The sequence below is a fragment of the Equus quagga genome, chromosome 7, assembly GCF_021613505.1.
Source record: "Equus quagga isolate Etosha38 chromosome 7, UCLA_HA_Equagga_1.0, whole genome shotgun sequence".
Taxonomy (NCBI): domain Eukaryota; kingdom Metazoa; phylum Chordata; class Mammalia; order Perissodactyla; family Equidae; genus Equus; species Equus quagga.
In genome coordinates this window covers 47,759,893-47,774,339 of record NC_060273.1, presented here as the reverse complement: position 1 = coordinate 47,774,339, position 14,447 = coordinate 47,759,893, and the positions used below count along the sequence as shown (strand labels likewise).

At 56.3% G+C, this 14,447-nt stretch overlaps 1 protein-coding gene across 1 annotated transcript in view; it reads right to left on the bottom strand.

The window, feature by feature from the left end:
• GPRIN1 (G protein regulated inducer of neurite outgrowth 1) overlaps nt 1–3,068 on the bottom strand; it is a 4,491-nt gene extending 1,423 nt beyond the window's left edge. Inside the window, exons 1-2 of the mRNA XM_046667765.1 lie at nt 2,972–3,068; nt 35–2,869 (exon numbers count right to left, since the gene is read on the bottom strand). Of these exons, the coding sequence (XP_046523721.1) occupies nt 35–2,869; nt 2,972–3,068 (2,932 nt within the window). The remainder of the gene's footprint in view (nt 1–34; nt 2,870–2,971) is intronic.
• Between the last annotated feature and the right edge of the window lie 11,379 nt (nt 3,069–14,447).

Genomic DNA, 14,447 nt, shown 5'->3' with positions numbered 1-14,447 from the left:
CTCTCGGGGGGCGCGGCGCGCACGGAGCCCACGCGGCCCGGGCCCGGGCGGGCGGCGGGCGGCGGCGCGGGCGCCCCTTGGCGGCCGTGCTCCTCGATCTGCCGCTCCAGATGCTTCTGGATGGCCATGCCCAGCACCTCCACCTCCATGGCGGCGCCGTACACCTCCCACGTCATGCCCTTTTCGTCCCAGCTCACGTCGCGCACGGGCTCGGCCGCCTCCGGGGACGCCACGGCGGCCGCCAGCGCGGAGCCGGGCCGCACCCGCACTTCGGGGAAGGCGGGTGGCGCGGCGGCCTGCGGCGTCATGGGCCCGGTGGCCACGGAGCGCGTCTCGGCGGCGCCTAGCGACACCTGCAGGCCCGCGTCCCGGCGCGAGGGCGGCCCGGGCGCCGGGCTGGGCGCGCGCGGCGCCGCCTGAAAGCTGAAGGCCGGGCCGCCCGCGCCGTCCTGCGGAGACATGGGGCTCACGGCCACCGACACGCAGGCCTGCGCGCCCGCCTGGGTGCCCGCGTCCTCGCGCGGCGGCGGGGCACTCGCCTCCCACGACGGCGCCTTCGTGAAGTTGTCGCGAGTCCGCGGCCCCGGCGGGGGAGCTGCAGCCGCCGGGCCTTTCTGGCCGAGGCTGGGGGCCTCGGGGCTGGACGCTGGCGCTGGCTCCACGCGGCCCCCGCCGCTCCCGGCCCCCGCGGGAGAAGGGGCTGAGCCGCAGGGTTTACCATCTGACAGCCTTATGGAGGGGGCCTCCGCCTTCTCCGCAGTCAGGGGAGGTACCACCCCCGAGGGTGGGGGCTCTGCTTTTCTCGGAGGGGCCGAGTCCGCCCTCCCCAGGGCCACAGGCTCCACCTTCCCAGAAGCAACAGGGTCTGCTTTTCCTGATGATCCAGGATCCCCCTTCTCCAAGACCACTGGCTTCTTCTGCAGAGATGCAGCCTCTGCTTTGTCTGATGAAGCAGGACCTTCCTGCCTAAGGGGCTTTGTTTCTGCTTTGCCCTCAGACTTGGGTTCTGCTTTCTTTGAAGCCCTGGGATCCGCCTTTGAGTTCACAGGATCCCCCTGCTCTACATCCGCCTTACCCTCTGGGGCAGCTTCTGCTTTTCCGGAGGATGCCAGGACTGTTCCTAGAGTCGTAGGGGCCAGCTTTCCTGAAGACACGGAGTCCACTTCTCCAGTGGGAACACTCTCCACCTTCCCCCTGCTCAGAGGGTCCTCTTTGCCCAAGGCGTGCGGGTCAGCCTTCCCTGAGGCCGTGGGACCCACCTTTCCAGAGGCCACGGGACCTGCCTTCTCCGAGGATGGTGGACCTGTGTCCCCCCCGGTCACTGCCTCAGCTTTTACAGAGGAGGAGGGTCCCACTGTCCCCAAGAACTTGGGATTCCCTGGGCCTAAGGGCACAGAGGCTGTCTTTCCTAAAGATTCAGGATTCAGTTTTCCAGACGATGATGTGTTTGCATTTCTCACAGAAATGGGATCCACCTTTCTGGACACCGGGTCCTCCTTTCCTGGGGATTCAGTTTCTGTCTTTCGCACAGACACCAGTTCCACTTGCCCAGGAGACAAGGGCTCTGCTTTTCCTGAGGACACAGGATCTACTTTTCCCAAAGAAAGTGGACCCACCCTACCTGAAGACACAGGGTCCACAGTTTTCAAAGACGTGGGGTCCAACTTTCCTGAAAACACAAGATCTACGTGTCCAGCGGACACAGTTCTTGGCGTTCTCACAGACAGAGGGTCTCCCTCTCCTGAGGAGGCAGGATCCACCTTCCCTGGGAACTGAGGGGCCTCTTTTGCAGAGGACACACTTTCTGCATTTCCCATGGATGCAAGCTCTGTCACCCCCAGGCATGCAGGATCGACCCTTCCTGATGACCCCAGAGCCACCGTTCCAGAAGATACAGGCTCAGTTTTGTCTGATGACCCTGGAGTCAGTGTTCCTAAGGACCTGGGGTCTGTCTTTCCTGCAGATGCAGAATCCATGTTTTCCAAGGACATGGGATCCCCCTTTCCTGAGGGCCCAGGACCTCTCTTTCCCAAGGACATGGGATCCACCTTTCCTGGAGACAAAGACCCCCCTTCTTCTGAGGACACAGGAAGCTCTTTTCCTGAATACTTGGGCTCCTCCTTGTTTGGGAATGCAGGATCCACTTTGGCCGAACATCCAGGATCCTCCTTCCCGGGGGACACTGTATCCACCTTGCCAGAGCATGTAGGATCTACCTTTCCCGAGGATCCACTATCTTCCTTTCTCGAGGTCACAGGATCCATCCTTCCAGAAGCCACAGGATCGCCCTTTCCCAAGACTGTAGGCTCTGTCTTTCCTATAAAGGTGGGATCTGCCTTTCTCAAGGACCCAGCATCTTCCTTTCCTATGGAAGTGGAATCTGGCTGCTTTGAAGACTTGGAATCCATCCTCTCCAGGAACACAGCATTTCTGTTCTCCGGGGATGAGGGATCAGTTATCACTGAGGACACAGGCTCTGGCCTCCCAGAGAAGGAGGTTTCTGGTGTTCCTGAGATCGAGCCTCCATGTGCCCCTAATGCCTCTTTGGTGGCTGCCTCTTGGGGAGGGATGCAGATGAGGGAGGGGTAGGCCAAGCTCCCGCCAGGGCCCTCAGAGCAGGAGGCCCCTTCCCCAGCCCCACTGGAGCTGCTGTGTCTAGAGTCCATGCCTGGGCTTTGGGCAGGCGTGTGCCTGGGGGGTGCAGGGCTGGCCTTTTGCTGGGAGGGGCAGCAGTCCCTCATGGCCGGGCTCCTAGTCCCCAGGCTCCCATCCTGTGGGCAGCAGAGGGCTGTGGGCTGGGGTCCTGGGGGGCTGGAGTCCTTTCGAAGCAGCTGGAGCCAGGCTGGGTCTTCAGCACTGCCCAACCGCCCTCATGACCATGCTTGGGCCCCGGGCTGCTGTCTGGTTCTGAAACACAGAGAGAGCAGACTCAGACTCAAGGGAGACCCAGCAGGGACCTGTTCTCACTCACCCTCCTTCCAGTGGCAAGGCCTCCTCACCTGCTTCTCTGCCCCTGTCTGGCTCCCTCCTGTCCACAGGGCCTGGGCGAAAAACATGAACCCAACCATGCTGCCCCCCTGCTTCACTGCTCCCATTGGCCCTCTGGATAAAGGTCAGACTGTCTAACATGGCATTCAAGGCCCTTCAACTTGGCCACAGTCTAATTTTTAATTTCATCTGCCATCTCCCCTCCTTTGTCAGCCCACCCCATGCAACATGCTCCCAGGAGTTATGGTTTTGTCCTCTATGCCATGGATCACAAACTCTGATGCCACCAGGGCCAGGTAGGTAATTTAAGTGAGGGAAGAAGGCTGGGTATAAAACAATAGGGGGTGCTGGGGACTACGGCAAACCAGAGAGTGCACAGCCTGCCTAAAGGGGTGCCACTGCTCCACCAGCCAAGTATTGCTCTGCAGAAATGCAACCTGGTAATACCAGCGAGAAGTGGGAAATCCAGAACTTTAACATAAAATATCCTAGTTAATTCAAGATTAAAAAACAACAACACTTATGTGGGCCAAATAAACTCTGTCTGTAGGCCACCAGTTTATGTACATGTAGGCCCTGGGGAGCCGTGAACAGTTTACAGAGGACGGGACATAGTCCCATATGTGTGTTTTCAAAGACAGCTCTGGGATGAAGGTGGGGCGGGCTGGAGGAGGGGGCGGGCCAAGTCCTGTGAGGTGGCCAGTCAATCATCCATTCAATCTCTCATTCATCCAGTTCTTCATTCATTCACCCAACCCCTTCTCTGGAACAGTCTGGAAGAGACATGGCACAGTGAAGGCCCTGGGGATGGAGGCAGCAGGGTTGAGAGATCTGAGGGAAAACTGATAGGAACCAGCAGCTGTAGGGGGTGATGATGGGGGTGGCCCCAGGATGCTGGCTATGGGGTGCTGGGCAGGAGATCTGGGGAGAGGAGGAGTCGCCTTTTGGACAAGCCAAGAGTGTGGTGTCTGGCGGCCATGCAGGGAGAGGGTCTGGCAGGCAGCTGTGTCTGTGAGTGACTCTGTTCCATGATACGCTCGGCAGCCAAATCGAGCAGAGCTCCCGATGCCCCCAAACCCACTCCTCCCGCCATCTTCTCCAGCGCCACCTCGCAAGCGCTCAGGCCAGAATCCCTGGAGTCACCCTTGACCTTCTCTCACACCGCATGGCCCAACCATCAGCAAAACATAATGAATCTACTTCAAAATATATCCAGAATCTGGCCACTACCCCGAGCTAGACCCACACTATCTTCCATCTGGATTCTCCCTGCTTTTTCCTTCACTCCAGTTTATTCTCAACACAGCAGCCAGAAGGATCTGAGTAAAACCCAAGGCAAATCTCATCCCTCCTCTGCTCAGAACCAGGCAGTGGCTCCGAGTCTCATGCAAAGTAAATGTACACTCCCTACAAGGGCCCCCGGCTCCCTGCATTTTCTGGCCATGGCACCTCCCTTGGCCTGCTCTCCCAGCACTCTCCCGAGATTAGGCTGCACCAGTCACACCGCTGCCTTGGGGCCTTTGCACTCCCTGTTTCTTCTGCCTGGAATGCTTTCCTTCCCGCATATCTGCAAGGGCTGCTCCCCGGGATTCCCTGTAAGTTATCCTGTATAAAATTGCCTCCTCCCAACTCTGGTTGGCGCTCTCCACCCCCCTGCCCTGCTCAGTTTGTCTTCACAGTACCTGTCACCATGTGACATACTACACACAGTTGTTTATTGTTTATGACTTGTCTCTCCCAGTAGAAGGTCAGCTCCAGGAGTGGGACTTTGTTGTGTTTCCTGATGTACCCTCGGGCTGAGAACGATGACTGGCAGGTAGTAAGCAAGTAGCTCCAAATAAATACTTGTTAAATGAATGACTGATCTTCCTATGGTGTTGGTCCAACCATACCGCTCCTTGGCTCAAAACCCTCTTCACTCTTTCGGGGGAAATAAACTGGTTGTAATCTTTTGGGAAGGACATTTAGCAATTTCTATCAGAGTTTCCAATGCATCTGGGCCAGCAGGCCCACCTCCAGGGATGGTCTTGAGGACAGATGGATGGTGTGCGCAGGGCACGTGAGAACGTGGCAAGTGATGAGAGGAAAACTGGGAAGTGAGTTCGTGAAATGCAGGACAACCACATGGGCCCTCCAGAGCTGTTAGAATGTGTGGAGTGATGAGGAAAGATGCCCAAGATAAATTAAGTGAAAAAGGCCAGGGGACAGCATGGCTAGTGGGATCCCATGCATGTAGCCAAGGAAAAGGACAGACACACATCTATGGGTTTAGTTATAAAGAGAAAGTTTCTGGAAAGAAACCTATGAAACTTTCAGCAGCAATTGCCTCTGGGAAGTGAGACTGCAGATCTGGGGGTGGAAGAGATTTTTTTTTTTTTTTGAGGAAGATTAGCCCTGAGCTAACGTCTGCCACCAATCCTCCCCTTTTTGCTGAGGAAGACTGGCCCTGAGCTAACATCCATGCCCACTGTCCTCTATTTTATGTAGGATGCCTGCCACAGCATGGCCTGACAAGTGGTGTGCAGGTTCACACCCGGGATCCAAACTGGTGAACCCCGGGCTGCTGAAGCAGAATGTGTGGACTTAACTGCTGCACCACCGGGCCGGACCCTGGAAGACATTTTTTTTTGTATGCTCCTTTGTGATGTTTGAATTTTGGTTACATGTGCACATTACCTTTTCTTAAAACAGGAAAAAAAGAACCCTTTAATGATTCCCTATTACCTTTAGGGTCAAGTCCGACTCTATAATGTGCCTCCACGCCCCTGTGTACTGACTTACCTGCTAGGCTTTATATTTCATTACACACTCCCTCCCCCAAAGTGCATACACACACATGCATGCGCACACACACACACACGCACAACCTCTTTGGGTTCATCCAGGGCTTCACATCTTCTCCCATCTTGGCCTCCACACACCCTCCTGCCTGGCTCTCATGAAACCCTTAGGTTGTAGTTTGGACGCCTCCTCCCCCAGTGAGCCTTCTTTGCCCACCAGCTTCCTTGGGGTTCCCAAGGCCTCTCGTTCTTCCCTAACCAGAGTCATGTCACTCTGCATGGAGCCCTTTACACCTTTTGGTCCCTGCTGAGACCTGGGGTCCCTGCATGGGGACTCAGCTGATACTGCTCACCACTGGGTCCCTCAGGCTTTGGGCTTATGGGACATGGGGGATGGGGTCATCACCATAACATGGACCTTGCGGGAGGGGCAGTTTTGCAGAAGACGGTAGGGAAGCTGAATTGAGGTGCCTGTGGGACTCAGAGAGAGGATGTCCAGGAAGCCGCTGGGAGGTAGGTGTGAAGGACAGGAGAGGCCTGGCTGAAATTCTTTGGATCTGGTTTTCAGCAGCATAAAAATGAGGAGTTGGAAGGTCACCAGCCTAGAGATGTCAGGCAGGCATCAGTTTTGAATGGTATGGACTGGGTCCATCTTCATTTTTTGCCTTTTGATGGTGATATGGGCACAGATAAGTATCTTTCTCCCATTGGAAAAAATACAGAGCAAGTGAGGTGATTAATGACTCCTGACTTCCTGAGTGAGGGAGACAAGAGGGAGTAGTGGCGACTATGGTAAACTCGAGAGCACTGGCCCCTTCTAAAGGGGCCAGTGCACTCAGTTTCCACTTACTGTGGCCAATTAGGAGTTCATCCATTAATTGAACATTTATTGAGCACATATGCAATGTTCTAAACACTGTCCTTGGTACGGGGGACACAGCAGTGAATAAGAAATGCATGGTCCCTGCCTCCAGGTGAGGAAAGGTTGAGGGGAGAGTAATAAACAAGCAAGCAAATAAATAGTTTAATTTAAAATAATAATACATGGTGCGAAGACAAAGGAGTGGGTAGCTGGCTTAGACACATGGTTGAGGAAGGCCCTCCGAGGAGGAGGCCTCTGAGCCAGCCATGAGAAGGCCTGAGTGGCTGGAGTGGAGTTGGATGGAGGAGCGGGAGGAGGCGGGTGGGAGAGGATGCGGGTCCAGCCACACATGGCCGTGAGAAGGATCAGGGGCCTATCCTATGGGTACTTGGAAACTCCCACCGTGTTTTAAGCAGGGAAGTAAATGTCCTGTGTAGCCAGGTCTTCTAATTTTGGGGGCAAAGTCATAAATTTGGATTTTCCTATATTTTAAATTTTGGCTAATTTTTAAAATACCACACAGGACAAAGAAATCACTTTTGTGGGCCAACTCTGACCCTGAGGTCATTTGTTTGTGACCTCCGATCCATCTGGTCCTTGGGGCTGTGGAAAAGGATGCTATAAGCCAGACGGACTGGGCAGATGGGCAAGAGAAAGGTCAGCTTCTGGGGAAGGTAAGATCTGCCTGCCGTGCCCGGCTCTCAGACCGCGGGTTCCTCTCTGGAAGACATGAGTTCAACAGCTGCCTGGCAGGCATATGGGGAGCTTGGGCTGGAGCTGGAAGGATGCTCTGAGTCCTTGCCACCCCTCCTTTCACCCCTGGCAGCCCAGCCCTGGGTCCCCTCGCACCAGCCCCTCCCCTGGGTGTGGCCTGTGCCACAGGAAGTCAGGATAGCTCCCCACTTACCAGCTCTGCGACCTCAGGCAAGTCCCTTCTCCTCACTGGGCACCCTGACAAACCCATGCCCTGCTCCCGCAGGTCTGCTGTGAGAATGAAAGAAGATGAGGGGTGCGCACAGCTCCGCTCACGTTAGGGCCGGGCTGTGTACATGGAAGGCCTGCTTTTATCTACTCAGCCTGTCAGAGCCCAGCTGTGCTCCCAGGAGGGGGCCGGGCAGGCAGGGCCGGCAGCAGGGGCACAAATGGGCAAAACCTCGCCCTCAAACAAGTTCGTTTGATCCAGAGGGCTAAAAAATAAAATAAAATAAAATAATAAAAAAATAAATTAACTGATTAACATTTTAAAATTAGAAGATTTCATGTGAAAATCAGCTTCTCTTGGAAAACTGAAATTTGGCAATCTGAGCGTGCTTCCTGCATGGCAAGTCAGCTGGAGACAACAGTGGCTGCCTCCTTTGATGGGGATTTACTCTCCAATTAGCCACAATCTCCACCCCTCCCTATGGTGTCCTGAACACTGAGGCTAATGGTCCCTTGCCACTGATTACTGACACTATACTGTCATTTTTCTTGTGGCCAGCCCCTCATGAATGTTATCCACCCGGTCGGTAGCCACCTGAATTTTGACCATTGACCTCGATGCTGAAGAAGGTAGGAGGTGACCTCGCACAGATCAAGCCTTTACTGTTTACTACGTGCAGACCCTGAACCCCTGCCAGGCAGGTGTGGTGTTCTTACTTTCAGAGGAGGAAACTGAAGTCCTGGGAGGCAGGCATGGCCCAGCTGAAAACAGGCCCCTTCGGAAAGCCCCTGGAAGAGGTCGGCTCCTCAGTGCCCAGCCTGCAGCTCTCCAGCACAGGTGGTCCGGGGTAGGGACAGAGAGCCTGGCCAGAGAGTTAGAAAGACGTGGGGTCAAGCCCCAGCTTAGTCATTGACTTGCTCCATGACTGTGGGTGAGGTTTTCCACATTCTGGGCCTCAGTTTCCCAATCTGGGAAAGGGGGAGGGGAAGCAGTTCTACTTAAAAGAGGTGGCCCAGCCCCGGGTTTAGATCTGCAGAGACCCCCATTCTCAGAGGCCCTGCTGCTCACAGTTCTGCCGGGCCCTTCCTGGCTCTTGAGGAAGCCTCAGGATCCTCCAGCCACTTCTCCAAGAGGCAGCCCAGGCCTGGGGCACCAGCTCCTCATCTCCACCTTCCACTAGAACCCAGCTCCATTGCGCCCACTGCCCCGTGTGCTCAGTCCTGGCCCAGGACTCTCAGGCTCGCTTTACCATCTGGCCCCCACAACAATCTCATGAGGGCCGTATTCTCATTCCATTTCACAGATGCGGACACTGAGGTCAGAGGGAGAAAAGACTCGCCCCAGGGCACACAGCTGGCGGCGGAGGGGGCTGTGGTTCAAAGCCTGTTGCGTCTGAACCCAAAGCCTGGGTTCTTCCCACTTGTATCAGCTAAGATCTTGGACACTGACACTTAGCTCTTAAAACTCCTTTCTGCTTTTTGAGGTCAGGCCAAGGGTCCTCCTGATCCCCTGGACCTAACAGGCAACAGTGGAAGCAAGAGTGTCCCCACATGCCCACATACCCCTGCGGGAACCTGCACACCTTATGAATGAGGAGCCTGCACACTTGTGCAACTTGATTGAGGTAAAAGATGGAAATGACCCCTGAGGTGTGTGGGCCGGCTCACCTGGCCTGCAGGGGAACATGGAGACTGCCCGTGGATGTCCGTGCCAGCTTAGGCCAGCCTGGGAGCCAGGACCTGGCTCCTACATTCTGATGAAGAAAAGCTTGATGCACACATGTGCAACCTGTCTGTGCAGAACGGCCTGTGTTTTGGGCTTGTGGGGGCCACTTGGACCCTGTGGGTGTGCTCACGTGTGGCCACATGGCCTCAGAGTCTCACTCATGGGGGAGCTGGCCTGGGTATGTGCACAGGTGTTTGTGCCCGGCTCCCAGGCACAGCAGCCCCTGTGAATGCCCATTCCAGCCCAGGGACCTGGCGAGTCTGTTCCTTTCCATCCAGGATGTCTTCCCAACTGGAGCCAGGGCTGCCAGGCACCTGCAAATACTTCCTCCGATGGTGGCAAGACCTACAAAGCCTTGTGGGGCTCTGGCAGGCGTGAGTGTGTGCCTGTGTGTGTGTCTGACAAGCCTGGGCTGCTGTCCCTCACCCTCCCGTCCCCTCGTCTCCTAGTACCCTCAGAGCAGCAAAGCTTCCTGCCTGGGCTGGAGAGAAGAAGCTGTCTAACAAAGGGTGAAGCCAGACCTTCTCCCAGAAATGGCCTCCAGGCCATTGGTCCATCCATCCACAGGAGGGCAAGAGCGGACATGCTGGGGTGTGCACACTTGGGCTGAGTGTGGGCAGGGGATTGACAGCCAGCTAAAAGGTAGTGTGTGACAAGGAGTGTGTGCACATGTGATAACCTACTCCAGGGTCTGGGGGTATATGAGGAACACCATGATGAGCAGGTGTGAACAGGCACAAGCAGGCCAGAGCTGGGTAGCTGCCCGTGTGTTGTGATCTGGGAGTATTGTTGAGTTGAGTGTGCTGTAATAGGCGATGGCTGGTGTGAGTGCGTAGCTATGCCTGGGTGTGTACACAAGGCTCCCATTTGGTGTACCGGGTGGGTGCACAGGTGGCCATGTGTATTAGTCTGATGGAATGACCAAGGGCCATAGTGAGTGTGAGAGTGTGTGTGTGTGTGGGTGTGGGTGCAGACCCGTGGCCTCGCGCGGTGAGTGTGTGCCACACGGAGCGTGCGACGGCGAGTGTGCTCAGGGATGCCAGTAGAGCCACTGGAGCGCCAAGCTTGCTCCAACGGGGAAATGAATCCACACGGTGGACCCCCTCCCCGCAGTGGTGGGAAGCGCCCCCTCCCGCACTGCCGTGCCGAACAAAGCGGCCGCCTGCGGCGAAGCCGGGAGCGGGGCCTGGGTCCTACACACAGGGTGGGCTGGTGCGCAGGACCCCTCGGGTGCTCTGCCGGGACTGCGGGACCCGCCCCCGCCCCGCCCCGCCCCGGCAAGGAGCCTAGAAATGGACATCCACCGCCCCCGGCCTCGCGCGCACACACACCCGGGCGCACGCCGGACAAGCCGCGCGCGGTGCCCGAGCCCCGCCACCTAGGCGGTTCGAAGACCCTGGACAGCGGCTCCCATGCGGCCGCGAGAGGAAGGGGGTCGACACCGCCCGCCCAGAGAGGGCAGCAGGTGCGGGCGCGGCGCTTACCCGGCCGTGCCGTCGCTCTGTCTCCTCGGCGCGCTGCGCTCCGGATCCTGCTGCCGTCGCTGCCGCCACCCGAGCGGCCTCGGTTGCCTCCGGCGGGGCTGGCGGGCGGACCCGCGGACTCCGCGCCGGCGTCCCCCGCGCCGGCTCCGCGCTCCCGCCCCGCGCCCCGCCCCGGGCATGCGCGCTGGCCGACTCGCGGCCTCGGAAACCCGGAGGGGGCGGTGCCGGCGCGGAAGCGGGGTCTCGAGGAACCGAGGGAGGGGCACCCCTCGCCGCCGCCCTTTACCGCAGCCCCTGGGCTCCTGGGTTCCTCGCCCTCCTGGACCCGGTTCCCATTTCACAGACGAGGAGACGGAGAGGCGGAGCGCTGGCCATTTGCTGCGCGCCAGTTGAGGGCAGGGCGGGCTGTCTCGGATCTCGCTCAATCCAGCTCCGCGAATGCCCCCTCCTTGTTTAACCGAGGAGGAAATTGGGGCTTAGAGAAGGGAAGCCACCTGTTGGAGGACACGCGGCGCCTGGAAGGAGACCCAGGTCGGCGTGATCTCGGAGCTGCCCCTGCGCGGAAATTTCCCGCCTCCGCCTTGGCCGCACTTCCGGCCTTCTCCCCCGCCCCCGCCTTTGTCTCGCCGCCGCCCACGCTCCCGCGAGTGGCGGGGGTGGGGAGAGGCGCCTTCGATATCCCTGCTACTTGCCTCCCTATCCCTATCCTCCCTGCCCGCCCTGCCTCTAGTCTGTGCAAGCCGGGTTCTCCTATCCCTGGGTTCCTCGGGCAAGTCTTTTCACTTCTCTGAGCCTCAGTTTCCCGATCTATAAAGCGGGACTAACATCAATCCCCTCACAGTGGTCTTGGAAAGCAGCCTGAAGTAGGTGTTCAGGGACTTCCCGTTGAATCTGAATTGCCAAGGACGTGAGGACTTACTGCCCCCCCCCCCCCCCCCCCGCGTCGTTTCTCGGCAGAGAAATAGTCACCTCCGCTTTGACTTCCCAGAGGAGAAAAAATAATTCTGTCATTGCCGAGAGGTGATAAAACCCTGTCGCCTGTACTGTGGAACTACCTGCTAAAAATGGTGACGACTACCATTAAGGTAACTCTTATTTAGGGGCAGACACGGTGCTAAATTTTGTTTACAGGTTTCATCTAATCTCTATTCCCAATCACTTAGAGGCAAGTCAATATTAATGTATTATGTCCCCATTTTTCAGATAAGAGACCTGAGACACTGATAGGTCACTTGTCTGTGCTTACACAGCTAGTTAGTAGTGGAGCTGTCTAATTCCTGAAACCTCACGCTTAACCCTTACTTTCTATTCCTCTCACTTACCTGGTGAACCAAGTCACCGTGATCTTAAAAAAAAATTCTTTAAAAAGTCTAGATGGCAAATGAAGACTATCTATCAGACCGGCATCTTCAGGCAGCATCCCAGGGAAGCAGAAAACCGCAGAGTGCCGGACCAATTTTCAGCACCACGGACAACACCCGTACCAACGCTGCTTCCTAATGTTTCCGGTCCCGAAAATGGCTCATTCACTGCCCACAAGGGCATTTCGCTTCACAGTTTACAAACCCTATTCTACGTTCATCGTTTCATTTTATTCCCCCTACAGCCCTTTAAGGTAAACATTATTGGCCCCATGATACAGACGAAAACATCGGGGCTTGGGGAGGTTCACCAGGAACGAAAAGTGGCAAGAACCAACCTGTAACCTAAAAAGCTCTCCCTGGGGCAAGGGGAGGGTGGACAGGAGCGGGACCAGGGCATGAGTGAGGAGGCCGTGGCAGTCGTCCGGTGAGAGATGATGATGCCTGACCCACGGCAGTGTTGGCTGAGACGGAGAGGAGGGCCAGATTTGATACCTGCTTAGTGGCACAGTCAACAGGCCGTGGTCATGATGTAGATGTGGGTGTGAGAGGAAAGAGAAGATTCTGAGCCTCTCTGAGGTTCTGCCTTGGGGAGCCAAGAGGATGGAGGACAGACACCTGGTGAGCCCTGTGGACAGAAGGGGCTTGTGGGACAGCCACACTGAGATATCCAAGTCCAAAACTGAGCTCCGGAGTGGCCAAGGCTAAAGACAGACCAGGGAACTGATGATGGAAGTCATGAGGGTTGTCAGTATATGAGGGGAGAGTATAGACCAAATAGGGTGAGACGAGAGCCCCAGGACCACCCTCAGGAACACCAACTTTAAGGGACCAGCTGGGAAAAGGAGGCTGCAAAGAAGAATGAGAAAAGGTGACCTGAGAAACCAGAAGAAGCCCAGGAGAGTGTGATGTTCCAGAAGCCAAGGGGAGAGAATGTTCAACCACATCAGGAAGGCAAGATGTGGCCTGAGAGATGTCCTCCAAACTTGAAAGGAAGGTAACAGAAATTTGATGAGAGCACAGTCAATGGAGTGGTGTGGGTCAAGCCAGACTTAGGGGGAGGATTGATGAGTAAATGGGAGTAAGGAAGTGGAGAGGGCAAGTAGAGGACCCTCTCGACAAGTTCGGGCTTGGAAGGACAAAGGAGATGTGATAGTCTCTACAGGGGGACAGGAGGAGGCTTGGAGGTATTTGAATCCTGATGGGAAGGGGCCCGTAGAGAGGGAAAGGGGAGATGCCAGGAGGGGAGGGCATAATGGCTGGGCCCAGATGCTCAGGGCGGAAGAATAGGATGGCATCCAGCATCCTGGGGCAGCTTGCAGACCCTGAAATGAAGATTGAGGGTATGTAGTTTATTTGGGAGGCACAGGGACACCAGCAGGGGAAAGGGAAGGTGACCCAGGAGGGGAAGGCATCCAATAAGAGGTGGTTATTAAGCCAGCTACCACAGTGAGTGAGTGACGCTTACTCCTGCAGGAAGTCTTGGGAAATGGGCTAAGTGCACGTCTCAGAACGCTCCTGGCCGAGGGCAAGGGAGCTGGTGTATTTATATCCCAGCGCCTGGCAGACATTGGTGAAGAGCTGACCCATGGGACTGTGTGTTAATTCCCAGGCGCTTCTGGCCCACAGTGCATGTGGGCAAAGGGGGTTCCACAGCCTGGAGGCAGCTCTTTGACAAAGATGCAGGTACTGGCTGTTGGGAGTCCTGCTGGCGGGCACAGAAATGTTAAGGTCATCTGAGGGGATGTAGTCAGAGCACTGGCTATGTTTCCTACGTGAGCACAGTCGGGGCCTCTTTCCATCTGTGCCTTTTGCCACACTCTCCAATCCCTCTTGTTCCATGGGGACTTGTTGATAAAAACATGTTTAAAAATGAAAAGTTCCAGACAAGGAAATGAAACACTTGTTAAGGCAAAGTGGGAGCTCAAAAAGGGCATGGAGGCAGCAGTGTGGGTTCAGATCCTGGCCTCACTGGTTACTGGCTGTGTGGCCTTGATTGAGGTCTCTCTGAGCCTCAGCTTCATCATATGGAACTCTGAGCTCTCAGAGCTGAGGAGGATGTAGGGAGGAAAAAACAAACACCACCACCCAAGCAGCAGGCACAGCGCAGCACTCATGGTGGACACCAGGATAATGGCAAGCCCAGCACTGCACGCTCTCTTCTGATCACAGCACCTCCATTTTCCTTAGGGAACCACCTCCCCACTCCAGGCCAAGTGGTGGGGTGCGACTGACCCCACTGCCAGCTTTAGGGGTGAGCAGTGACCCAGATGTGGCCATCACTGAGCAGTGGTTAGTTCTGGAAGTGGGTGGCAGAGCACTGGC